General features: G+C 39.5%; 1 protein-coding gene across 1 annotated transcript in view; it reads left to right on the forward strand.

The window, feature by feature from the left end:
* LOC124616628 (Down syndrome cell adhesion molecule-like protein Dscam2) overlaps nucleotides 1-25,016 on the forward strand; it is a 375,675-nt gene that overhangs the window by 110,039 nt on the left and 240,620 nt on the right. Inside the window, exons 4-7 of the mRNA XM_047144953.1 lie at nucleotides 8,050-8,199; nucleotides 8,285-8,405; nucleotides 23,001-23,179; nucleotides 23,443-23,715. Coding sequence (XP_047000909.1) covers nucleotides 8,050-8,199; nucleotides 8,285-8,405; nucleotides 23,001-23,179; nucleotides 23,443-23,715 — 723 coding nt within the window. The remainder of the gene's footprint in view (nucleotides 1-8,049; nucleotides 8,200-8,284; nucleotides 8,406-23,000; nucleotides 23,180-23,442; nucleotides 23,716-25,016) is intronic.

Below are 25,016 nucleotides of genomic sequence, written 5' to 3' on the forward strand. Positions count from 1 at the left end.
TTGTGAGGAGTTAAGTTGAGGCCGGAATTGTCAGTTAAGAAGTAATAGAAAATACACCCTCGAATTCTGCAGTGACTAGTGTTTTGGAGCTTGTGCTCTAGAAGTAGAACTGGTGGGAAGCTCATAGTAATAGTCACGATACACTGGGTTAAATCTGGTGGTTTTTAGTTATTTACGAAACAATGACATGCGTTATTAAAGTTTTAATCTTCCAAACATAATGACATACTGTAATATTAAGTTTGGTGCAAATCTGTTATGTAGCTATACTCAAGTCTTTTGTTTTTCCAGATAATCTAACTCTCCTATTGACAACATTTCTACATATATGTTGGGACTTGCAGTTAAACTGTAAGAGTAATGAATGAAAAAGAAATTAAGGACTAATTGTATTTGAATACTGGAAAGATGTGCATAACCTGTCATGTCCGTAGTTAGTAAGAGGTGGCATAGAACACTACAGACATTCAATAAATCATTAAATCATTAGCATATTAATACATACAAAGTAATAAACAAAAGTTTGTGTCCTGTAAGTTTACTTCAGCAATCTCTCTGTTCCATCAGATTATTGAGTTGGTTTTGATACAATAATGTATATCACTGGTTGACTGTAGCATTATTACACTGTCCACTCACATTAAGGCGACCATCTGTGGAAACCCATTGCAGTGACCCGTACACATCTCTGCAGCCGTCATTCGTCCCTGACGTCTATGACTTGTGATGCACTGTAATTGCCTCGGCGCCGGATTTGGATAGCGCCATTTTGTAATGCACAGTATACTTTAACTATGGCAGCAAGCACATTGTTTACAAATTTACCCATTTCGGAAATGCTTCCAACCTTGGCCCGAAAGTCAATGTTTCGCCCTCTTGGATGTCAGATAAATCGCTTCATTTCCCCATTATGACAACGACTGCACTGTTTTCCTTGACACCCTTGACAAACTTTATATAACCTCCATTGCTAGCGCTGAAACCTGCCGTCTGTGTGTGGTTATTGCACATTGATGTCGAACATACGCGGTCACATTAAAGTAACCGGACCGTGTAGTACCATCGTGCAACTTCATTCTATTCTCACTGTGAGTCTTCCTACATTTGGCGTGGACCTCGGTGTAGAGCATCTTAAAAAGACGCGTGGAGGATTACGTTTGCATGCAGTGAGTCGAAGCGAAGGTGGCGTCCACTGGTAGTGTCAGTAGCGTCCCCCAAAGATGACAGCGAGCCCTAGAGAGAGAATGTAATATAGTCTGTAGACATAGCGTACAGTTCCTAAAAAAAGTTTCAAAACAAGTTTATAAACTACAATTCCCATTTTATTTATTTATTTTGTGAATATCAGTTGCTGCTCTGCTAAACACAGTAGTTCATTTTCCACAACCTAACTTCTTGACACAGTTGCGTTCGTAATAATAGTTTGCTTTGTTGCTCATGTGTGGCGGGTTCGAGGCGAGTGATCGATTGCAGCTACATATCATGTGATCTGTCGCCTGCGTGCAGTGTCTTCAAGAATGAACAGTTAAAAAACTGTCTATACATAACAGACATTAGTGCCATTGAGTGCCATTTTGCAGTAACAGGTCAGAAATAATGTTTCCTATGAGTTTTACCAACACAGTCACAAGTATTAAACGCGCAAACAAAGTTGACACTCGGCGCGTTGGTTGATGGGAGCGACTGCAAAGGCATTTCCCATGTGTAGCCGCTCCCATCAGCCAGCGCGCCGAGTGTCAACTTTGTTTGTGCTTTTAATAGCAGTTTCTGTGTTCGCAACATGTTGCAAACATCGATAATGTTGTAGATGTTGCAAACAACATTGCGAATATTGTTGCCAAACACGTCTCAAATGCAATGTAAACCCGTCTTGAGACTTCGTTTTGCCTCCAGTCGGGCCAGCGTCGCAGTCTGACAATACTATGGATCTCTAGACAATACCATAGTGAAGTAGCAGTGTTCCAGCTGTTGGTGTTTGCTGCGTTTCGTTATCCATGCTTTGTTCAGATTATTTGGTGCTGCAGTAACTACTGATGCAGATGCAACCTTTAAAGTGTAACATTTAGTTTCAAAGAGGCTTGGTAAGAATCTTAGTTCTTATACCTGCAGTGAAGGCGGGTAGCGGAGCTAGTGTGTACCACAGACATACATTACTAGACTGGCAAAGGCGCAGCTGTTACTGAAGCCTGAGGTCGCCATCTTAACCTCACCTAACGTGGAAAAGTTTTGTGTATAGTACTACAACGATTTTCTGAAGCGAAATGATATTTTAAGCTTTACGAGGTTGTCCAAACAAGTTCTGCAGTTGAGCTAATATTTGCGTACTATTTGAATTTAACAGATATTTCGTAGAATCGTGTTATGAGACCGTCAAGTTACATTCTAACTCGTTTAAAGGAGACTACAGTACTCGTAAGAACAGGAAAGTACTGTTTGAAGAAAAGCTGAAGTTGATCGAAATTAGTAATAGATCAATAAATTTGGGAGCATCACTGAAGGATCACGATTCATTACTGTATGTATCAGAATATAATTAATAATAAGTACTAGCGCAATTATTTGTGTACTTACTTTTTTTGAAACTTTCATGGCGATTGACTATTAATACTACTGCTGCTACTATTGAACCTAAATCATATTGACATTCCGTTCATTGTTGAGCTTGTTAACTGTATCAGATGGTTTTAATAAATTCTGATGATGAGTTACAATTGTGCACCCTCAGTTATAGCACATTTTTCTTAGAAACAGCTACACAAATTGAACTATTAATGTCAAATGTTATGTCCCACTTCCACAAAACCTGTTATAACGAGCACATCATCTGAAAAATTAGCCGAAGCTCCTCGAACCGAGAATCATGTTAATGAATAAAAGCCCTACATGCATGGTAGCTCATAATTGTATATTAAACTCATGTGGAATTATCATTTTGCCACTACTATGAAAAAAAATAAAGGAAACATTTTTCATTTTTATTTAACTTCAAAATAATACAAATATATAAAAAATGGACAAGTTACATTAATTTTATAAATGCTTGAAAATGGGCAGTCTGTTTTATACAGATCTACGATCGATTTGCTGTTATTCATACCTTTGGTTACATGGGCAATGCGAACCTTCAGATAATGTTCTGATATTACCTTAATTAGTCTGCAAATATGTGTATCCAAGGGATTTAAATTTAAAGCATGAGAGTTTAGAGAAGAAAACAGCTTGTGTTGCAACTTGACATGGTATACTGACAGAATCCTGTGCAAATTTGTGTTAGTTTCTGTAGTAACGCCGGCCGTGGTGGTCTAGCGGTTCTAGGCGTTCAGTCCGGAGCCTCGCGACTGCTACGGTCGCAGGTTCGAATCCTGCTTCGGGCATGGACGTGTGTGATGTCCTTAGGTTAGTTAGGTTTAAGTAGTTCTGAGTTCTAGGGGACTGATGACCATAGATGTTAAGTACCATAGTGCTCAGAGCCATTTGAACCATTTCCCTAGTAACAAAATCTGTCATCTGGCAGACCTTCACTACATCTCTCGAGGAGATAAAGAAACTCCTCTTGTTCTTTAAGGACAGAAAACCATAAGACACATCTGTCTGCACAACTGCATTAATACAATCATCACATTTCAAAATGTTAATAATTTTCTTGACCACAAAATCTGCAATGTACTCAATGATATTTTCAGAAAACAGGGACAATGTAGCATCAACTGAACAGTAATCATGATCAGGAACATGTACAGCACTAGATTTGTGTTGCTTTTCTACAATTTAGGAGGTCTGTACTTCATGAAAGCTGCTTACAAACAGAATGCTTACATTATCTTGTGACAGACAGTTCCCTGTTTTCTTGCACTTATTTGATTTCTTATGACTAGCCCCTTAAATGCAGACTCAAATCGTGAGCACATAGAGTTTACATTTCAGCTACCATGCTGTCTCATTCGCCCAAAGAACAGTTCCAGATGATTCTGGCTTAGTCTGTATGTTGACAAATACTTTAGTTCGCATCTTCTAACATGCAAATTAAATAATGCATGAAAACACACAGTAAATTAACTTTAAGTCCTAAGAATTCTACTTTCCTGTTGCTATTTATAATTTGTAATTTATACTCCTTGTCAGCATACAGTGAATGAACTGCTGCCGGAAAGGTGCATTTTCAACAGTACTTAGTGCTGCCAGATTTACTTGATGAATTAAGCAGATCAAGAGTTTTGTCAGTGGTAGTACCGAACTTTATAGTTTCATCACAACCTGCGAATTCTTTTAATCCAAAATGCTTATCATAGAACTATAGACCTTCAGCTACAGAATTACTTACTGTCCAGACAGCAAATCGTACTCGCATTTTATTTTCAAACCAAAGAATATATTTTCCACGCAATTTATTTGCCAAATGCAGGCCTTCAGCACTCTGAAAGTCGAAAAGTGATTGTAAATATGACCATTTAATTTCTCCATTGGCCATATAAATTACCTTCTTCTATACTAGACAAGTTTTGTACCAGTTTAATCATATGGCATGCATCAAGAAGTACAGCAACAGAAGAGGAAGTTAGTGAGGGGTGTGGAAAGAGTATATTGAACTTATTTTCGTCACACAGATCTGCACCCAAACATTTTGACATGGTGAGGTTGCAACTTGACCCACAATGACACCAATATCATTCAGTTTTTCAATGCAAGGTGTTACTAAAGTGGACCTTTGATCTCCAGACAATGCATCTATGAACAAATATCCACAAGGAGTTTTCCAGCTGTCCTCATAAATATGCATGCCATTTTGGCAGCTGGCAAACAGCCACTGTTGCTCTCAGTCCCAAGGTTAGCATAACCAATAATCTTATTATTAGGATAATCTGTATGTTCCTTTAAACACTAAGACCTATTACTGGCACTCTACCCTTCTGATTAGACTCTTTTACTTCCTCCGCAGTTGCGTTAAAACATTGCTGGATAAAACCTGGTTCACAACTTACTTTCGTGTACCATTATCTTATTCTTCTGGGACATAAGAAAGCATTATCAAATTTCAGCGTACCAAAGTCATATGCTTTGGTAGACAGGTAAAACAAAGTTAAGGCAAATTATCTCAAATCATCTTCATACTTTACACCAAGTTTTCTTGCATGTGTACTGTGCTGGTTTGCAGAAAAAACAATCATCTGAAGGTAACGAATTTTATAAAATTTCAGCACCGTTTTCATTAATGATCTTATCTTTGAGAAGAACATCAAAAATGTTTGTGAATGTACAAATGTGACTAAATTCCTAAGGGACCAAACTGCTAAGGTCATCGGTCCCTGGACTTACACACTACTTAAACTAACTGAAACCAACTTATGCTAAGAACAACACACACAGCCATGCCCGAGGGCGGACTCGAACCTCCGGCGGGAGGAGCCGCATAGTCTGTGACAGGGCGCCTCTAACCGTGAGGCCACATCAATAATTTTCCTGTCTGTCTGTCCTCTCTTCTCATTTTGCCTAACCTTCTGCTGTAATACTTTCATTATTTCTTTGCATTCACTAACTCTAAGATTTTTTTCCTCAAGTCTTCCATTAGTTTCTTTTTGTGTGGTGACAGAGCTGCTGTGTGATGCTAATCATCTGCTATGTCATGCTCATCACAACTTGACGATGAGTTGTTAGAGCACACTTGTAAAGTTTCATCACCGGCGCTTTAACGAACAGGTCCTTAAGGTGGCAGTTTCTGATAATATGATGGATATAAGGGAATGCTGATGGATCAAATCCTTCACAAAGTCTGCTTGTCTGACGAATTGGGTCCACATCGTCTTCACGTAAGTGCTGGGAACAGACATCTGAAGCACTTATAGGTGTATAATTCTCCCTGTGAACTGCTTTTATCCAGGCATCCCTTATATCTTCCCTTTCTGGAAATCTGAAATATCGTAATAGCTACGACATAAGAAACAATAATAACGTACTAACAGCTAGATGACTGAGCCATTTGTCAAACACGCACCATTAACCTGAGAGTGTGTTAATAGCAGATTTGTTTAAACGTGTTTCTACTTACGCATGTATTGAGACATGTTCCTTTCCTAATAGCTTCTGTCTGCTGTACGAAAAATTACATCAATACACAACGCATTTACCCACCATTACGTCAAAACACTAAAGATAACGTAGTTATAAGAGTTAATTCCTGTTTCAAACGTCTGCTTTATCCAGATACAAATGCGTGTTTACAAGCACTTTACTATACTAAAGTGGCAGCACACACGAAGTTCTCTTGTAATGCTCTTGTAATGCATCACCCCGTTCACATGGGGTTCCCAAAATCGGATTTCTTAAACCGATTTCCCAATACCGCTTCTGGGTGGTTATGTAAACGCTTATTCTGGAAATCCACTTCTAGTTGCCGGTTTTTCAATTCCGCAATCGATTTTGGCTACCAAAGTAAACGCACCCGGTTTTGAAAGTGCTTGGATTGTCAAGTTACGTCTTGTTTTCAGAATATTCGGTTAATATGGACTTATTGTGCAGTGGAGGAGAAGCAGAAATATTAGACTGAGCATGAAATTGTTTATATGTAATATTTAAGTGAAGAGAAGTAACGATTCTATTGACTGAATCAGAAACTGTGTCCGCTGTTTTCCAGCCGCCATACTTAACTCGGCTAGAAAATCCGCTTCAGGCCTTGATATGTAAACATGACAGCAGAAAACGGTTTCCGAAATTCGGTTTCCGTCTTCCGGAAGATGTGTCACATGTAGCCTGTGGTGAGTTCCACGAAGCTTCTCTTTCCGCGACGTTATTTGCTGTGTGGAACTTTACTTTTTCCTCTTGCCACAGGCCCTCCCAAAAACCATTCAAGAACGGTGTAATATAAATGTTTACAAACGAAAAAACTAACAGAAATATACTTCATTGTCCTTCTGAAATCTGAACTGGCATTCGTTCATATGGACGATAAGCTAGCAATGATAACCAAGGGATGTGTAGCGCATCTTTCGGATAACCAACGAAGTAGTTTCAAATCAACGCATATGCAGGGTTTCTTGCGGAAAACGCATAAACTTAATTTGAGTTGTGATATAATTTCGTAAAAAAATTACAGTAACTTCGATTTGCAGTCAGACGTTATTACGTTGTATATGGAGCACGAGGCTTTTTTTTTTTTTTTTTTTTTTTTTTTTTTTTTTTTTTTTTTTTTTTTAAAAATCTGTAGCGCTCTTGTAGGTGGGGCTAGGTTGGTACGACATCCACTAGCGCAGCTTACATTGTTGCGAGAAATGATTTTTACAGTCATCATAATCTTTCGGAATATGTTGTGATTTCCGAGGTGGTTATTAAGTTGGAGTCTAAGGGCACATCTTAAACTGATAACAGGTCATTACAGTCAAACGCTTTTGGTGCTTCTTTAGAAATGTTCGCTATGGTGGTTGAGTTACATTTACATTTTTGCTACATACTTATTTCATTGTACCACCCGAGAACGTAGAATAGAACTCCTCCCTTTTGTGGGCGCTAAGGAATCACCGAAAGTCGGGTAACTTCAGTACGGTATGGAATATTTCTGCCCACTACCAACCCTACACACTACACAATACGACACACACAGCTGACCGTATCATTGTAGCAGGCACCGCGAACGTACCGATGTATATTATGGGTATAGTACCGATATCTTTGTACAGGCAACATCGCAGTGACGTTTATCAAACGCAATTCTGTAATTAGTACCGCCAACGCAGTTCTGTCATCAGTAAGTTATCGCCACGTAATGCTCTATAAGCAGTCATCATCTTTTGTTGACAACTGCTATTTCGGATATTTTTCTGAAATTATCGCTTTTAGCGTACGATATGGCAAGTTTTATAATTTACAGTAGCAGATATACTTTCTTGTCTACTTTTCGATATTCTATGTATTTAGAGCCTTGTGTATTACGGGCCTGCATCTTTTAATCGGTTTTAGACGCCTGTCTCCTTTGACAGCATTTGCACGATTTTGAACAAATGTGGTTAATGAATTATATAAAAACAAAATAATCGCCATCAGACAATTTGTGGTGTGCAGGAGGAAAGTATGCCGTCTTGGAGAGCGGGGACCTTTACATCTTCAACGCGGGTCCCAGCGACGGCTACAAGAGCTACTCGTGTCGCAGTGTGCACCGGCTAACTGGCGAGGTGCGAGCCAGTGCATATCCGGGACGCATCATCATCACAGGTGTGTGTGCACTGCATCCCCTGCTCTAGTGCGTACAACTGCATACATCTAGTGGTAAAAACCCTCCTCTCTCTCCCTCTTGCAGAACCGAAGGGAAGTGTGCAGCCCAGGATAACTGTCGAGAAACACGTCAACAAGCAGGTCAAGGTGGGCGACGACGTCATACTGCCCTGTGTCGCTCAAGGGTTTCCAGTTCCTACCTATAGGTCAGTCCTTTTGTTACTTATGACTCCACTTCTTTCCTGTTTTGGGGTTAATGTAACTTCAATATAAGACTTAAGGCATTTCAACATGAACATACATAGCCTGAAAACCATTGAAGTGCATGCCAGAGGGTACTTCTCATTGTGTTGGTTATTAGGGTTCCTTCCCATTCCATTCAATTACACAGTGCAAGAAGACTAATTATTTAAAATCCTTTGTGCGTGCCTTAACTAGTCTAATATTGTCTTTGCAATTGCTACAGGAGTAATATATAGAGCAATGTTGTATATTCCTAGATTCGTCAATTGAAACTGGTTCTTGATACTTTGTAATTAAGTTTTCACAGGTTAGTTGGCTCCTGTTTTCACTCTCCTTAGTTGTTGTTGTTGTCGTTTTGCTCTTCAGTCTGGAGACTGGTTTGATGCAGTTCTCCATGCTACTCTATCCTGTGCAAGCTTCTTCATCTCCCAGTACTTACTGCAACCTACATCCTTCTGAATCTGCTTAGTGTATTCATCTCTTGGTTTCCCTCTACGATTTTTACCCTCCATGCTGCCCTCCAATGCCAAAATTTGTGATCCCTTGATGCCTCAGAACATGTCCTACCAACCGATCCCTTCTTCTTGTCAAGTTGTGCTACAAACTCCTCTTGTCCCCATTTCTATTCAATACCTCCTCATTAGTTATGTGATCTACCCATCTACTTTTCAGCATTCTTCTGTGGCACCACATTTCGAAAGCTTCTATTCTTCTCTTGTCCAAACTATTTATCGCCCATTTTCACTTCCATACATGGCTACACTCCATACAAATACTCTCAGAAACGACTTCCTGACACTTATATCTATACTTGATGTTAACAAATTTCTTCAGAAACGCTTTCCTTGCCATTGCCATTCTACATTTTATATCCTGTCTTCTTCAGCCAACATCAGTTATTTTGCCCCCCAAATAGCAAAACTCCTTTACTACTGTAAGTGTCTCATTTCCTAATCTAATTCCCTCAACATCACCCAACTTAATTCGACTACATTCCATTATCCTCGTTTAGCTTTTGTTGATGTTCATCTTATATCCTCCTTTCAAGACACTGTCCATTGCGTTCAACTGCTCTTCCAGGTCCTTTGCTGTCTCTGACAGAATTACAGTGTCATCGGCGAACCTCAAAGTTTTTATTTCTTCTCCAATGATTTTAATACCTACTCTGAATTTTTATTTTGTTTCTTTTCCTGCTTGTTCAATATGCAGATTGAATAACATCAGGGAGAGGCCACAACCCTGTCTCACTCCCTTCCCAACCGCTGCTTCCCTTTCATGTCCCTCGACTCTTATAACTGCCATCTGATTTCTGTAAAATTGTAAATAGCCCTTTGCTCCCTGTATTTTACCCCTGCCACCTTTAGAATTTGAAAGAGGGTATTCCAGTCAACATTGTCAAAAGCTTTCTCTAAGTCTGCAAATGCTAGAAACGTAGGTTTGCCTTTCCTTAATCTATTTTCTAAGATAAGCCGTAGGGTCAGTACTGCCATGTTCCAACATTTCTACGGAATCCAAACTGATCATCCCCGAGGTCGGCTTCTACCAGTTTTTCCATTCGTCTGTAAAGAATTCGTGTTAGTATTTTGCAGCCATAACTTATTAAACTGACAGTTCGGTAATTGTCACATCTGTCAACACCTGCTTTCTTTGGGATTGGAATTATAATATTCTTCTTGAAGTCTGAAGGTCTATCGCCTGTCTCATACATCCTGCTCACCAGATGGTAGAGTTTTGTCAGGACTGGCTCTCCCAAGGCCGTCAGTAGTTCCAATGGAATGTTGTCTACTCCCGGGGCCTTGTTTCGACTCAGGTCTTTCAGTGCTCTGTCAAACTCTTCATGCAGTATCGTATCTCCCATTTCATCTTGATCTACTTCCTCTTCCATTTCCATAATATTGTCCTCAAGTACTTCCCCATTTGTATCGACCCTCTATATACTCCTTCCACCTTTCTCCTTTCCCTTCTTTGCTTAGAACTGGGTTTCCATCTGAGCTCTTGATATTCATACAAGTGGCTCTCTTTTCTCCAAAGGTCTCTTTAATTTTCCTGTATCTATCTTACCCCTCATGAGATAAGCCTCTACATCCTCTAGCCATCTCTGCTTAGCCATTTTGCACTTCCTGTCAATCTCATTTTGAGACATTTGTATTCCTTTTTGCCTGCTTCATTTACTGCGTTTTTATATTTTCTCCTTTCATCAATTAAATTCAATATTTTTTCTGTTACCCAAGGATTTCTACTAGCCCTCGTCTTTTTACCTACTTGATCCTCTGCTGCCTTCACTACTTCATCCCTCAGAGCTACCCATTCTTCTTCTACTGTATTTCTTTCCCCCAGTCCTGTCAGTTGTTCCCTTAGTTATATGTTCAAGATTACTTGTTAGTCCTACTTGCTAAATTGGCCACACACTGAAGCAATGTTCAAGGAAGGGTCACACGAGTGTATTATAAACAATCTCCATTGCAGAATGCTTGTATTTTTGCAGCATCCTACCAATGAACCCAAATCTGTTATTTGCTTTACTTTCAGTTGATCCTGTGTGATCACTGTATGTCATATTTTTACAAACTCCCAAGCACTACAAGAGATGACAGATTCTATTTGTGACACTCTGATATTGTGGTCATATGCTGCAATATTTTTTACAACGGCTTTTTTTTTTTTTTTTTTTTTTTTTTTTTTTTTTTTTTTTTTTTTTGTCTAATTGAATATTTGTGCAGCTTATTTCAAACAGTACATTATTATAGATCATCATCTGCAAAAACTCTGAGGTTACTTTTAATACTTTCTGCAAGGTTATTAATATACTACATGGGTATCAACGCATTTTTGTGAGCTACACCTGAAGTTACTAATACTTCTACCAGTGACTCTCCATTCAAGGTAACATGCTGCGTCATCTCTACCAATAAATCCTCAACCCTTTCATAAATTTTACTAGCAATCCCATATGATCACATTTTCAACATTAAGTATAGGTGTAGTACTAAGGCAAAGACATCTCGGAAATAGAGAAATACTGCATCTACCTGCCTTCATCCATGGCTTTTAGTATGTAGGCCTGGTGGGAGAAAAGTGCAAGTTGGGTTTCAAATTAGCATGTTTGTGGAACCAATACTGGTTGGCACGGAGAAGGTCATTCTTTTCAATGTAATTCATTGTGTTTGAGTCCAGAATGTGTTCTACAACATACAGATGCCAAAGGGACTGGACAGTAGTTTTGTGGATCACTTCACATGGTAATCTGAAACCCAGTGGAAGGTGATACATATTTCACTTCAGCTGTTTTCACTTCCTCTAACAACTCCTGAAATTTGGAGGAAAAAGTGATTCATACACACCTAACATACTGATTTATCTCATGAAAACTTTATCTTTTCAGTATAATGACTGTAGGTTTAGGATGATGTCTGCAACAGTATCCCAACAAATAACAGAATTTTGTCACTTCAGTCACACTGTTATTACATTAATGCCACAGATTGTTTTTAGAGTATGCTTTCATTGTCAGTAGTCTTGCAATTTTCTGCAATTCTTTCTGCTTTCCCTTCTTTGCTTAGAACTGGGTTTCCATCTGAGCTCTTGATATTCATACAAGTCGTTCTCTTATCTCCAAAGGTCTCTTTAATTTTCCTGTAGGCGGTATCTATCTTACCCCTAGTGAGATAGGCCTCTACATCCTTACATTTGTCCTCTAGCCATCCCTGTTTAGCCATTTTGCACTTCCTGTCGATCTCGTTTCTGAGACGTTTGTATTCCTTTTTGCAATGGATAAGAAGAGAATAGAAGCTTTCGAAATGTGGTGCTACAGAAGAATGCTGAAGATTAGATGGGTAGATCACATAACTAATGAGGAAGTATTGAATAGGATTGGGGAGAAGAGAAGTTTGCTTGCACAGGATAGAGTAGCATGGAGAGCTGCATCAAACCAGTCTCAGGACTGAAGACCACAACAACAACAGTCTTGCAATTAATTTTTAAATTGATGTGTATCTTCTCTATGAGCAGACATTTGAGAACATTCATCATGAGTTAAGACAGCGTGCCAGACTGGAACTCAGGCACAGATAGGCTACCTGTCTTCTTTGAGGAGTGCACTTCCTTCCCTGACAGATCAACCCAAATGGAACTAGCGACCTGTGAGAAGGCTCATAACAGTGTCCGGGTTCAGGTACCAATCAGGCACACAGTTTTAGCTCTCTCAAGTATCATCACAGTATAGCTAAAGGGTAAAAATGCGCCATCTGAGTGGCTTCTCTGATTTCTCCAACTTTATTGTATCCTTACATACAGAAGTTACAGTCAAACAGCATTATAAAAGTTGTGGGAAGCAGATAGAGGCAAGCTGGAACTTTGATAGGCCCAAGAGGTAGGCTAATTAGTGCAGTTAGTAATGTATTGCCCACAAAAGGCAGACCTCTGAGCTTCCACTTCAATCTAGCAAACAGTTTTTGTTGCATAACCTCTATTAAAGAGTGAAAATGTCATCTTGAAAATGGTTTTGTTCAGGGATGTATGTTGGGTGGTTAGATATATCTTTACCTTCAGTAGCTCTTTTCTAAGTAATTTGTTATTAGTTGTTTATTCATCCAGTGACAATGTACATGATTAAAATGTAATGCCTCTGGGTCACGTCAAATAGATTTTGATACCAAAAACACAACGGTCAGCAATTTCTTGCTTTCAGACAAGTATAACATCATTGTTCAGAGAATGTCCACAATTGTAAAACAAATTAAATAAGAAATGCAACTATCCTGGAGCAAAATGTGTACTTTTCTTACAATACTGTCCGATATTTGTTTTGCTACTGTACAGAATAGTTTATTTTACATTTATTTAGTGTGTCAATCACCATAACTTAAAGACGTGCAAGCGTTCACTCAGTTCTTAATAGACTTTCAAAGTGGTGCAAAGAGTGTCAACTTGCGTGTTGAGAATTGTGAACTTGTACAGTTCACAAAAAGCAAAAATGTACCATCCTATAACTAAATTATCAATACATCACAGCTGGAATCAGTTAGCACACACAAGTATGAGGGAATAACTGTTAATAGCGAAATGAAATGGAATGATCACAAAGGCTTAGTCGTAGGTAAACAGGCTGCAGACTACAGTTCGTTGGTAGGATACTGCCTACTGGGAATATTCAGTCAGTCTTCTGCAAATGATAATGCCTACAAAACATCCTTGTGACTCTTAGAATATTGCTCAAGTGTCTGGGACCCATTCCAAGCTGGTCTGATGCAGGATCTTGAATGAATACAAGGAATGACAGTCAGGGATGATCTCAGGTTAGTTTGTCAGTGGAAAAACATCACAGAGATACTGAAAAACCTAAACTGACACACACTTGAAGATAGACCCCAGCTTTCCCATAAAGGCTTGGCTACTTAGTTTCTAAAAGCAGTATGAAGTGAGGAATCTGGGAATATACTAAAGTCCTCTACCAATCATTCCCATAGTGCCTGTGAAGACCAAAATGGAATAATTATTGTGTGCATAGAGGCATTTGCACAGCCATGCTCTATACACAAATAGAATGGGTAGAAGCCATAATATGTGGTACAGTGAGGAGTGCACTCTGTCATGCACTGAACACTAGTTGGGAGAATATAGATGTAAAGTATATCTCATGCTACAATATATTAGACCATCTGCATTCAGTTTTTGTAGTTGTGAAAATCCCAGCAACTTGGTCCATTTGAGTGTAGTCTCCATCAGTATCACGAATGTTGATCAACCTTCCCCTACAATAGAACTGTCATAATCATTCCATTGTTGTTCAAATTGTATCTTACGGTTGTGTGTAAAAGTGCTGTAGACATAGTGGCCTAAAGTAAAATAACTCTGTGAATAATTCATGGCTCATATTCCAGGAAATGTGGACAGCCACACTATGGACTGATCTAAGTGAATATTATTCGTTCATACTACTTCTTATTAGGTCATTACACTGACTGATAATACACATTGTTTATTCCATCTGTGGAAAGAGAAAAGCAAAATGGCTCTGAGCACTATGGGACTTAACTGCTGAGGTCATCAGTCCCCTAGAACTTAGAACTACTTAAACCTAACTAACTTAAGGACATCACACACATCCATGCCCAAGGCAGGATTCGAACCAGCGACCGTAGCGGTCGCGCGGTTGCAGACTGTAGTGCCTAGAACTGCTCGGCCACTCTGGCCGGCAGAGAAGAGCAGACATGTAACTTATGATAGGTGGTACACAAGTTACCCTTTAACAATGACTTTCCTGAAAGAAAGGATAACAATAGATGAAGCAAAAAGGAAAACTAAGACAGTTGCCACTAACATTTCTGGCATATATAATGAGTGAAGCTGATTCTTGTAGTTTTGTGTCCAAAAAGAAGCCATTCTATAAGAAACAGGGCATAATTTTCCTTTTTACTATGCTCAGAGATTCTCAAATTGATTTTGACTCCAAAACTCAGACATAAAAATAAAAAAATTAAAAAATTGGATATAAGCACGAAAAATATCTTATTAATGTTGGTTATGAACTGTGCAGTGTATAAACAGTATAAGGAAGTAAGGAAGGTCAAGGAGATGGCCACTGAGTATAGTTTTACAATTATAGAACACAACAGTTGTTATTGCCTCTAGTCTGAAGATTGGCTTAACGTAGCTATCTACACAAGTCCGTCCTGTGAAAGAATAACTACTGCAACCTACATCAGTTTGGACTTGCTTACAGTGCTCAGAGCTTGGTCTCCCTTTACAGTTTAATTCCCCCCCCCACACACACACACATACACTTCTGTCCATAACCAAACTGATTGTTCCTTGATGTTTCGAGTTTTCGATGATATTGAGCCACAGTCACGAAATACTGTTTAAAAGAGTGAACCACTGTTGTATTACTATGTTTATCTTTTGTACTATCTAGATTTTGTCTTTTATGTCACTATCAAGTACAATGCTAAAAGTTGTTAGACAATGCTTATGTCATATCTTTTAAGGCAGTCCAAAGCAGGTAAACAGCCAAAATCTAGATAGTACAAAAGATAAATGTAGTAAGACAGTCAAATGGTGGTTTACTCTTTTAAACTTCATGCTTAACTTCCATCAGATGCCCTTTCAATTGATCCATTCTTGCAGTCAAGTTGTGCCATAAATTTCTTTTCTCCCCAATTCACTTTAATATCTCTTGATTAATTACTCGATCTACCCATCTAATCTTCAGCATGCTCCTGTAGCTCCGTGTTTCAAAAGCTTCTGTTCTCTTCTTTTCTTTTCATCTAGGTTTCACTTTAGTAGAAGGTTACATGCCAGACAAATACCTTCAGAAAATATTTCCTAACAATTAAATATTAAAAAGTCAATTACTGTACAGCATAATACTAATTTATGAAAGTCATAACGAAAAAAATTTCTGAAAGCCTTATCACTATGTCCAAAGAGAACACACCTTGAAAAGAAAGCTGTGTCCTATTGCAAAGTAACAAGTTGAATCTTGTAAAATGATTCAAGTGTCAGGTATATGGACGTATCAAACTTGTCTGTAAAAGACAACTGACTGGTTAGAAGTGCAGCAAGTCAGTATGAACTGGTGTGTAGAGAACAATTTTTTCTGGGAAAATATTTCATTTATTAATTTAAATGTCTATTCCCATAATATAACAAAAGGCAGTATTTAAACATTCAGCACAGATATGCAACACTGAGACAAAACTAACTCAACAAAAAGAAACAAAGTAACTGTATAATGAATTATCATAGTTTCAAATTACAAAAATGTAAATTTTAAAGTATCTCTCAAGCAACAGCTTCTAAAAAATTCTTTTGCAGGTAATTCAACAGTATTATGAAAGGATAGATTGCTAGTCACCATAAAGATGACATGCTGAGTCACAGGCAGGCAAAACAGTAAGACTGTTACACATTGCACTCTCAGCCAAAGCCTTATTCAGAAAGTAAATACACAAGAAACACACAAACATTCAAGCAAGTACACCTCATGCACATATAACTGTAATCTCCAGCCACTTTGGCCACAAAGCTACTGTGTCAAATGGAATCAGCAATCTGGAGTGGGGTGAGGAAGAGGAGGGATAGCACGGGATGGCTGGGAGAAGAGAATTGAGTCCTGCCTGGTGGAGTATCCAGGGACTATATGGTGGCAGGATAAGGCTGTCAAGTGTGCAGCATCAGGAGAATGGGGGAGCGAGAGGGGGTGATGGGAAGAAAAAAAGAAGAAGAGCAAAGAGGGGGTAAAAGACTGGTGAATGCATTGGAAGTGAGCAGTGCACAATGAGGGTGAAGAGATGTGAACTGGGAGGTGGTGAAAGGACACAGGGACAGAAACTGTTGGATGGAAGGTGTGGGGAATGTAGGTTACCATAGGTTGAGGCCGGTGTGGTTTTGGGAGTGGAGATTGTGTTGTAAGGATGACTTCCGTCTATACATTTCAGAAAATCTGGTGATAGAGGCTGGGTTATGAAGCAGCCATTGAAATCAAGCATTTATTGTTCAGCAACATATTGTGCCGCAGGATGGTCAACCTTGCTCTTGCCCACAGTTAAGCAGTGGCCATTCATCCTGGTGGACAGCTAGTTGGTAATTGTACCAATATAAAAAACTGAGCAATGATTGCAGCAAACCTGATGTATGATGTGGCTGCTTTTACAGATGGCCTTGCCTCTGATGGGAAAGGATAAGTCTGCAACATGACTGGAATAGGCAGTGCTGGGTGGGTGGATTGGGTAGGTCTTCCACGTGGATCTTTCAGAGGGATAAGATTCCTGTGGATACAGGTGGGACTGGGAGTAGCATAGGGATGGACTAGGATGTTGTGGAGGTCAGATGTAGAATGGAACACCACTTTAGGAGGGCTGGGAAGGATCTTGGATAGGATGTACCTCATTTCAGAGTAGATAATAGATAATCAAGGACCTGACGAAGAATGCGGTTCAGTTGTTCCATTCCCAGGCGGTACTATGAATGGGGCACTCCTTTGCAGCTGGTTCTTGGGTTGGTGGGAGGACTGGGGGATGTTTGGGAATATGGCATGGGAAATCTGTTTGAGGATCCGGTTTAGGAGATAGTGCCTCTCTGTGAAGGCATTTTTGAGATCTTCAGCATACTGGGCAAGGCAGTTCTTGTCGCTGCAGATATGCCATCCCTGGGTGGCCAGGCTGCTAGAGAGAGATTTTTTGGTGTGGAAGAGATGGCAGCTGATGAAATGCAGGTACTATTGGTGGGTTTCATGTGGACAGAAGTGTGGATAGAGTCATCGGAGAGGAGAAGGTGAACGTCCAGGAAGGTGGCACACTGTGTTGAGGATGGCCAGGTGATGCGAATGGCAGAGAATGTTTTAAGGATGTGGATTCCAGATCATGAAGATATTATCAGTTAACCTTAACCAGGTCATGGGTTTGTGATTTTGGGAGTCTAGGAAGGTTCCATATGGATGGCCCATAAACATGTTGGCACAGGAGGCTGCTGTGTGGGTGCCCATGGATGTGCTGCAGATTTGTTTGTGTACCTGCTCTTCAAAGAAGAAGTAGTTGTGTGTTACGATGAAGTTAGTAAGGTGTATGAGGAATGAGGTAGTGGGTTTGAAGTCTGAATAATGTTTCAAGAGGTAGTGTTCAGTAGCAGCATGACCATGAGGGATGTTGGTGTCAAGGAAAGTGGCATCAACAGTGATGAGTACGGATCCAGGAGGTAAACAGGTGGTGACGGTGGAGTTTAGGTGAAGGAAGTGGTTAGTATCTTTGATGTGGGAGGCTAGATTTTGGGCAGGTGTTTGGAGAGGTTAGTCAGTGAGGGCCAAAATTCTTTCAGTGGGAGCACAATAACTAGCTACAGTGGTGCACGCAGGATTGTTGGGTTTATGGATTTTGGGGAGCAAGGAGAAGATAATTGTGTGGGGTGTTATAAGAGAGGAGGGTAATGGATTCTGGGAAGTGGTTGTGGGAAAGGCTTAAGGCTTTAACTGGTGCTTTTAGGTTATGTTGGACTTCTGGGATGGAATCACTATGGCAGAATTTGTAGTTGGAGGAGTTAGATACTGTATTTACATAAATCTGATGCACCACCAGATGTAATGCGCACCCCAGTTTTAAAAATTAAATTAATAAGAAAAAGGAATTTTGCCACATCACTGGTAGAGTATTTTGTATTGTTGAAATTTATTTTACAATGCTAACTTTATTTCAAACAATAGTGAATGTATACATAAACTATGAAAAACAACAGCAATTTATTTTTAAGTTACTCATCATGGTAATAAGTGATATTTTCATTAGTAAAAAAGAACGCCTAACTTGATTAACTACATGACATATGAAGAAAAATACTGTAAATTTCAGTCGTCATTCATCATTATTCACTAATATCATCATTACTGGAATTCTTGGAAGAGTCTACATCAGAAATAGATTCATTTACTCCTTCCCTGCCATCCTTGATGTTGTTTCAGAACACATCATCTTCACTGCCATCCTGCATTTCTTGAATGATTTTACGATCACTGGTGCTTCAATGCGTTTCCAGGCAGCCGAAACCCAGTGCATAATAATGTAGGGTGCAGCATGTTTAATTTTTCCTGTCAGAGTCAGTTCATGATTTGGTTCGCAAAACCATTTTTTGTACTGTTCCTAAACGTAACCTTTGAAAGATTTATTTATACCAATGCCCAGGGATTATAATGCAGAAGTCATTCCTCCAGGAATAACAAGGTCTCTGGGTAGGCTCTGGATCTTCTTTTTTACATTGTCAGTGGGATGACCATGACATGCATCAAGACAAATCATTGATGGTTAACTGGAAGGCCCATCAGGATGAAGTTCCCATACGTTTTGGAACCAGTCAAGCATCAAAGCTTCAGTCATCCATCTCTTCTCTTGATTCCAAAGAATGACATCATCAGGGAATAGCTTTTCATTTTTTGGATTAAAAAAGGAGGCAGTTTGTTCCCATCTGCTGTGATTGCCAGCATTATGTTGCACGCTGTTTTTCACACCCAGATGTTTTGATGGTAACTTCTTTTGTACCCTGCTTGTCAATCGTGTAATTACGTGGTATATCAAACCAAACTGGAGTCTCATCAGCATTGCTTATTTGGCACATCAAAAAATTCTTCTCATTCCAAAGTGTGATCACATACTGCTGAAATTCGTGAAGTTTCTTCTCAAAAGCCTGTGGAAGCTTTTGGAATATTGTTGTACAGTGTCACAGAGGTAAGCCCGTTTGTTTCATAAAGTGATCAACCCATCCCCAGCTAGCCTTAAACTCTTGCCTCGGTATATTCAGAGCTGCAGCCACCCTTTTGCTTTTTTTATTATGGTGTCACTAGTCGCAGATTGCCCATTCTTTCTCCTTTCTCAGACGAGTTCCAAAACATTTACTTCAACATGAGGATGACTTCCTTTGTGAGGTCCAGTGAATTGCTTTCTAGTAGTGGTAGTTGCAAGTAATCTCATTTCTGTTTCTTCCGTAAGCAAACGTTACTCTCAGGTACATTGAACTCTCTTCCTGTCCTTCTGTTACCATATTTTTCAGCATAAAGAATTACTTTACTCTTGAAAGTGGCTACATACAATATTCTTCTCTGCTTCCCTTCCATTTCGTGACTACCTAATGCAAACACAATGCAAAGTATTGTAATAGGCCAACAATAATGAAATGAGGTTAAGAAGTACTACAGTGCATTGTAATGTATGGGACAGTACCTAAATTTCAACAAGAAAGAAAAAAAATCCTCTCATCACAGTAATGGATTTTGTCCTGATGCCTGCGAACAGAATCCAGAACTGGAAATATAACAGCTTTTTTAACTCAATAGCCTCTTACCCGATTTACGTCTTCCTTTCCTTAATTCACAGATACCGTACCTACATTTTCTTGCACAGTTTAATAAATGTTCTGCTACTTCAGATCACATATGGTAAGAAAAAACTGTAAACAATTCAAGTTTGTACTCGAATCTAATGCGCCATCGAATCCTATGTGCACCCCAATTTTGAGGACATTGTATGGTAAAAAATAGTGTGCACTAGATTCACATAAATACGGTAATTGGCAGAGGCCTTCCACCAAATAGTCTCTAGGATTCAGGTCAGTATCTGTTTTGAGGCTGTGTATAGCTGCTCTTTCTTCTGCTGAAATATTGGTGTCCTTAGGAAGAGACCTGGAGAAGGATACTGAGGCCAGATTTGAGGTAAGGAATTCGTGGAAGGTCACAAGGGATTGGTTAGTTAGGAGGATCACAGTTGGATGGTACTATAAACTGGGAGAGGCAGAGCTCAGTGTTGGGATTGGGTTGGCTTGTGTTGGAGAGATTGGTGGCAAAGAAGTGTTTCCATTGCAGGGACCAGGAGAAAAGTTTCCATTGCAGGGATCGGGAAAAGGAGAATAGGTCTTTGACAAGTCAAAAATGGTTATATTTTGGTGTAGGGCTGGAGGCAACCGCCATATTGTGGCCAAGAGGAAAGTGGACCCCAAGACAATTGCATCAAGCACCGACAATGCAAGATTACTTGCCGAGGGTTACTGTGACAAAGCCAGAGATCCATTTGTGTCTGTTGGCTGCTATGTGTCACAAATATGCTCTGGACATTGGCAGCCTTGTTAATCTCATAACATGCTTGATTTTGGTGACCACTTCGCAACCCAAGCCATCTGGGTTCTTCCCTTTATCACCAGCTTCTCTGAATTGCGTAGACTGGAGTTATCCTTAGGACACGTTCTTGCCTCCCAGAATCACCCTAACTGCTTCAACCTACGGCAGCCTGCTGTTCCCACATTCTCCCATTCCTTCTGTCCTATCACCTCCTCCCAAATCACATCCCTCACCCACATTGTGTACCACTCTCAGCCAATGCACCTAAGAGTCTTTTTGCCCCTCTCTGCTCCTCTTCTTTTCCCCTCCCCATTTCCCCTCCCCTCCCCATTCCTCCCCCACAGCATCCTTACGCAGTACGTGGCAGCCTTGTCCTGCCATCATCTAGTCCCTGCATGCTCCATCAGGCAGTACTCATGTCTCTCCCCCACTCGTATCCTGCTATCCCTCCCCCTTCCCCTTCCTCCCCTCTCCAGATTGCTACTTCCATTTGACATAGTCACATTCTGACCGGGATGGCCACGGATAGCAGTCATGTGTGCATGAGGTGTGCATGCTTGTATGAATGTGTGTGTGTGTGTGTGTGTGTGTGTGTGTGTGTGTGTGTGTGTGTGTGTGTGTTTCCTTTGTGAAGAAATCTTTGGCCAAAAATTCAATGTGTAACAGTCTTTTCATTGTGCCTGTCTGCAACTTGGCAATCAAAACTTTCATAATATTGCTGATATTTCAACATGGACTTTCCATTTCTTAATTTTGCAGGTAATTCAATATCTTGCAACCTGAAGTTTTAAATTGTAAAATATATGCAAACTCATGCTGTAAAAATGTAGTTATCATGATATAATTACACATAAAACGCATTAATTCTCTTGTTCAGTTGTTGTTAAAACTGGTACACAGTATTATATTTTTTTATGGTTATGTTATCACCTGATTATATGCTGCTCCATTGAGACAGTAATTGATACCACATTTGACACCATATCATATCTGGTTCGATCAATAATGTCACTGATTTGTTTGTCCAATACCATACAAAACTTGTATACTATATTATTAATGGATCAGTATAATACTAAAACAGCTGCCTATTATCTACTGCTTCTCTTCCCAACCTATTCCTTGGCCCACCCACGATGACTTCTTAGTTCTCTACACCCCTACTTGATATAGTTTTACAAAGCTATGGACCCTTATCAACACTGTTTTCTGAAGAACCTCCTTCTCTCCTACCTTATTCTGCTGTAACCCCTTTACCACATAACTGTATACAACATGCATCTAGCCTCATCTGCACATGGTTTAGCTCTCCTTCAAATGAATGGTCATCTTTACTCATTTGATGGTCATTATTTCATCTCCTTTGAGAACCAAGAAGTTTCTCCCATTTTGTGATTCATCTTGTTCTGAAGGACCTTTCACAACTCTTAGTGCATTACACTCAATCTTCATTTTTTATTTTTCATTTAATTACAACTTTTTCATTGGTTCTTTCTTGCTCGAGTTACACGTATTTCTTTCAAGTATTGTAGCTCCAAAATACATATACTTTTTCATTAATTTCTCTCCTCACTGTGTATCATGAAACTTCTGGAAGCAATTGCAGAGGAGTTAAAAAGCTTTTACTACTATTTTCCCAGTCCATGGTGTATCATGGAACTTCTGAAAGTAGTTGAAAAGAATTTAATAATAACTGATAAATGAAAACAAGTGGCTTGATGCTATTATCTCATTACCTTCCACTGTTTGTCATGCAGACAAATGTCCACTCTTTCTTCATGATCAATGACAGCATTTTTTTCTCTTTTAAAATATGTTGTAGATAGAGATGGGGGACTGGAGAATGTCAGACCAAAATTCTTCATTTTTCATTTGTTTAGATGTACAGAATGAAAATGAAATGCAGACATGGAATGCTTAACAGCTGTGACTGTGTTTTGAAGTGGTATTTGATGTCTGTTAACAGGTGGTTTAGAGAAGATAATGATCAGCTACAACCTATGGCTGTTGGTGATCGTGTGAGTGTGCTAGCTGCAGGTTTAATGCGAATCAGCAAAATACGTCTTGAGGACCAGGGAAAATATTTATGTTGGGTAAACAACTCAGCAGGTGAAGAAACTGTGCAAGTAACACTTACAGTGACAGGTAATATTAAAAATGGAAAAGTATTTTAATCACATCTATAAGAATTATTTCAAACTGAACTACTTATGTGCTGTCATTTAAAATGAAAATTAAGATGCAGGCATATTTGAACTTATTATGTAACAACAGGGTAATGTTGATGTGGATTTGTTGTTAAAATTTTTCTTTTCTTTCCAGCTCCTCTCTCGGCACATGTACAGCCACAGTCACAAGTTGTGGATGTAGGAAAGGATTTGTTGTTAAAATTTTTCTTTTCTTTCCAGCTCCTCTCTCAGCACATGTACAGCCACAGTCACAAGTTGTGGATGTAGGAAAGGAAGCATCATTCATGTGCATTCCTGGTGGATATCCCATAACAAGAGTTTCTTGGTATAGGAATGGGAAACCTATTGTACCTGACTCAAGGTTTGAGATAACTTCATCACCTGAGAAATTATCTGTTAAGCCACTCCAGAAGGAAGACCATGGGATGTATCAGTGTTTTGTGAGCAATGAATGGGACATGGCTCAAGCAACAGCAGAACTTCAGCTTGGAGGTAAATCTGAGTTTCTACAGAGCTGTCAGTGAACAAATGCTTTTAATAGTTTCTTCTATACTCCTCCCTGTACCCCACACTCACTATACTGATGTAATTTTCCATTGCAACATGTCCCATATTTCTCCAATGGATCTCTGTACTCATTTGTCTACACACCCACCATTAATCGTTTTACTTTCCCTTTCTTTCTCTACTTTATCCATTTGCTCCTTTCTGCTATTTCTCTATGAGAGTATTATTTTCTGATTATTTACAAAGAGACAGCACATATAAATGGTTCAAACGGCTCTGAGCACTATGGGACTTAACATCTGTGGTCATCAGTCCCCTAGAACTTAGAACTAATTAAACCTAACTAACCTAAGGACAGCACACAACACCCAGCCATCACGAGGCAGAGAAAATCCCTGACCCCGCCGGGAATCGAACCCGGGAACCCGGGCGTGGGAAGCGAGAACGCTACCGCACGACCACATATAAATAATCAACCCTAGTTATTTCCATTTTCTTGTTATTGCTCTATGGTTTTTACCTGAACCTATGTACTCTAATTCTATAAATATGCCATTGCTTTAATCATCCCTGCTTTCACAACCTGATGTTGAATCCGAGAGACACTGCCTATTAACAAGCTCTGCATACTGGCATTGATGGATCATTCAGCATCAGGGTGCCCAGCATTGTGGAAACCAGGTGAAACTTGGGGAATTTTTGTATCTTGTCTAATAACCTTGGAAAGACCATGGTACCTGATTTGATTTTGGGCAGAGGTATTCATTTGCCTTCTGCAGTTCTATGCTCACCATTCATCATCAGCTCCAGCCTGGCCATGCTACTGTGGTTTGTTGTTGTGCCATGGTTTTGAGAGTTTGTGATGTGATGTGACCAGCAAGGAGCAGTGAAGGGTTTATTGTGGTTAACATTTATATCAGTTCAAATTTTGTTTGATAAGATGATGTGATCACAAAGATGTGTGCTTTTAGGGCAGTTTGTGGCCTTTTCCAATCCATTTATTTTGAACTAGGGATGCCAGGGCATAACAGATTTGCATCCAGTCCATTGCTTTGTATATATAGCAAAACATTACTGGTTTACATTCCAACAGCCTTAGATCTGATTGCATTGTATGAATGAGATTGATTAAAGATCATCTTTAGTGGTAGGCATAAATTAGTATAGTTAGAACACTAACATCAGTTATTGATTTTTTTGGAATGAGGTTGTTGGTTTTCTTAATATTGAGCTAAAGCCTGCAACATGAACAGCGCAACACAGATGGCCAGAGAGTGAGTGGGGAC

This window comes from Schistocerca americana, chromosome 5, assembly GCF_021461395.2.
Source record: "Schistocerca americana isolate TAMUIC-IGC-003095 chromosome 5, iqSchAmer2.1, whole genome shotgun sequence".
In the NCBI taxonomy this organism is placed as follows: domain Eukaryota; kingdom Metazoa; phylum Arthropoda; class Insecta; order Orthoptera; family Acrididae; genus Schistocerca; species Schistocerca americana.